Here is a 3357-nt window from a genome sequence, read left to right on the forward strand (position 1 = left end):
TTTGGAAGTGAAGAGAGTGTATCACGACTCCAGTTGGGAGGCTAGTGCAAGAAGTTAAAAAGAGATTGACTGAAGTAATGACAGAAAGCATGGGCAGGAAAGGACCTGTGTGGGCGACATTGACAAGTCAGAATGGCAGTCGGCCATGTTGAGAAGGCTGCAAAGACGGCAGCTCCCAGCCTTGGTTGTGAGGGGGGTAGCGGCTCCAATAAGAAAGATGGTGTCCGTAGTTTCAAAAGAAAGGGCAATAAGTATCACCATAAGATCTAGTGGAGCCTTTTGGCAGGGTCACCCAATGTCCAGGGCTCGGGTGGGTCTTCACTCTAGTCGGTAATGCAGCTTGAATGGTTTCTATCGCTATACCGTGAGTGCAAACATAACGCCTCCGATATTTATGAAGAGGGGCACCATGGAGGGAGTGGGCATTCATACAAGCTGCTGGAGCTGAATCTCTTCCATAAACTCCTTGGAGTCTCACAGTTCCAATCTACCAAGTGTTCTGCCTGAGCCCTTTGTTTCCCAGGACAGGTGTCAAAGGGAGCATGCGATTGTGTTTGAGGGTCACTGACTAATGTATGAAAAGGAAATCCCACAGGGAAACTCTGTTTTTCTTCAAACGTTGCTCCATTGCATTCAGTTTTATGTTATAAGTGAAAGAAAATGTATGTCATTCATTGAATGGCGGGCGAGTGGTAACTTGGTTCAAAAGTGTTGCTATTGCCCTGTCAGAGCTTTGAGTAATACTCACTTTTCTTCCCTCTCTCCCAATGTCTTGGTCAGTGTTTGTCAGGTTCAACTCCAGCCATGGTTTCCCAGTGGAGGTCGATTCCAATACCAGCATCTTCCAGCTAAAGGAGGTGGTTGCTAAGCGACAGGGGGTTCCAGCTGACCAGTTGCGTGTGATTTTCGCTGGGAAGGAGCTTCGGAATGACTTGACAGTGCAGGTGAGTCTCCCTCGGTGGATTGTTCCTGGGATGCAGCCAGCCGCATTGCTTATGCTGCTTACTCAGCCAGGCTGACATTCATGCCTGAGATCTAATAGAATAAATAGTGCCTGGGGATTCCTTGAACTTTATTCCACACCACTTCATTAATTCTGACCTTCTTAATTATGCATTAAAACAGCAAGCAGGAAGGACTGGAAGAACAACTGTGAGTGAGGGAGGGAGAGAGAGAGAGAGAGCGAGAGAGAACACACAGACTGGGCTTAGTGAATAAATGTTTACTGACTACAGGAGCAGCAAGGCACAATTTCTGTGTCTGTTCAATTTCTACCTTACTTATTCCATTTGAATCTTAATGAAGAAGGATTCGAATAAATGGTTCCAAATCAGGCTGCTCAGTCACTGTGCTGTGAGGAATTTGTAACCCAATTGTGACCCCTGGAGGATAGTCGCAAGTCTGCCTCCGGGGCTCGCTCGAGAAGGTCGCGGGCTCAGGGCCCGTCCACAACAGACCATCCAAACCCCAGTTTCCGGGCCGGTCGCCAGGGAAAACGGAAGCGTAGCAAAAGTCCACCTTTGTGCTTATTTTCGCCACGCCTCAGTAAAATTGTCCTTAGAACAGGCCCCCGAAATGTCAGAGAGTGAGCAGCGCCTGTCCTCTCCTATAGCACCACACTGCTCCTAAGGCTGTCCAAGCCTCCTGGCCTTTCATCTGGGTGTTTCATTGCCAAGGGTGATTTCTGTAGCAAGAAGGGGAGAACTGGTGAAGGAAGTGATGCACAGCGCCCTCACCTGGAGGTGGAGACCTGTCATTTGTTGGGGGAGGTCAGCAAATACTGTTGAACGGGGATTGAAGTCCTTCTTTGTGAAAGCGTGAAAGACGGAATGCTTTCTGTGGGTGGAACAGGTGATGCTGAGGGACCCCTCAAACACGCGTTCCCCCTTCCTTAACCAGTGCCGATTAATTGCACTCCTGTTTATGGCTTTGTGGGGGCTGCTGCTGTGCACAGCGGGGCTGCTGGGTCGGGCTACATGGAAACCCCTTCTGGTATTGACATCCTATCATTGTCTTCTGTTGATATTTACTGCTACATCGCAAAATGCTTTCGAAATTTGGGTATACAAAGGAAGCTGTAGAAATGCAAATCGTCCCCCTCCTGCTCCACCGTGTCTTTGCTGATGGCTGGAGGCACGTGCTGATTGAGCACAAACTGCTGTGCTTTGCTTTTAGGCAGTTTGTTTTTATAAGGGAAGTGCCTGTGCTAAAAAGTGTTTCGCCTTTTTTTTTTTTTATTTCAGTCAACTAAAAAGCTTCTTACTGTACCTGCCAACCTCTAAATCCAAGAATGTTCCCTTCACAAATAAATGATTTTAAAACAGCTCCTTGAACCAAAATATTTTATGTTACCAGGAGTTTTGAAGTTTCAGGTTCTAAAGCTCTTCACCTTTACTGTTCAAGCTGATAGGTTAAACTAATTGCTATAGATGATTCATTTGAGAAACATGTATGTGTAAGATATATATTGATTTAGATTCTTTTTCTTTTGACACACACTTCCAATGTTCTGGGCTTCCCAGGGGCTCACAAAGAAAGGCGAAATTCATTCCTACTTTTGTGGTGACTCTTTATTTAGGGCCCCTAAAAGCAACAGAAGTATTAGGTTGAACCATATGGCATAAAACTATCAGCAATTTCATGTGGTCCAACGTAAGAATGTCAAACATGAGAAGCACCATATGGAAACTGAAACGTAAGTATTACAAGATTCTAAAGGTGGAGAAAACACATCTGAGTAGAAGTCACCAAGACTTTGTGCATGAATTGAAACTGGAGTAGGATTCCATAGATGGAGAATGAGCATGGAGTGTGCTTTCTGGAAAGCATGGGTCCCTGTTCTAGAAGCTAGAAGAGATGTTGAAGACTGGCAGGAAGGGAGCTTAGAGCTGTATCTTGCAGAGGTTTCATGCATGGAAATAGGGTGCTGTCGAGGGAAATGGGAGTCTGGAGATCCAGTCTGGTTGTAGGAAGGATGAGGAACTTAACCTGCATGATAAGTGGATGCCAAGGGAAATATATATGGGGATGTCTAGCAGGCGTTTGAGAACTTAGCTGTGACGCTTCGGGGCTCACTTTATATTTAAGGACGAGCTACCTAGAGCTAAATATTACAGCTATTGGGTTAGATGTGACTGCTGAAGGGGCAGAGGACAGAGAGGCATGAGCAGGTCTTTTAGGCAGCGAGGGGAGAAGCCAGTAAAGGAGGCATCATCCATCCAACTGATGCATTGGAGGATATTTTGGAAAAGGAAATTACTGGTAAAGAAGTATACCCGCTATGAAAAGATGGGGGAGGATGAGAAGAAAAGAGCCTTTGGACTTGATGACCATAGTGATGACTCCAGTCCAGGGTTG

At 46.1% G+C, this 3357-nt stretch overlaps 1 protein-coding gene across 1 annotated transcript in view; it reads left to right on the forward strand.

The window, feature by feature from the left end:
* Window positions 1-767: 767 nt before the first annotated feature.
* The window catches only part of PRKN (parkin RBR E3 ubiquitin protein ligase), a 1046212-nt gene continuing 1043622 nt past the window's right edge, over window positions 768-3357 (forward strand). Inside the window, exon 1 of the mRNA XM_021693212.1 lies at window positions 768-944. Coding sequence (XP_021548887.1) covers window positions 768-944 — 177 coding nt within the window. The remainder of the gene's footprint in view (window positions 945-3357) is intronic.

Source organism: Neomonachus schauinslandi, chromosome 8 (assembly GCF_002201575.2).
Source record: "Neomonachus schauinslandi chromosome 8, ASM220157v2, whole genome shotgun sequence".
NCBI lineage: Eukaryota > Metazoa > Chordata > Mammalia > Carnivora > Phocidae > Neomonachus > Neomonachus schauinslandi.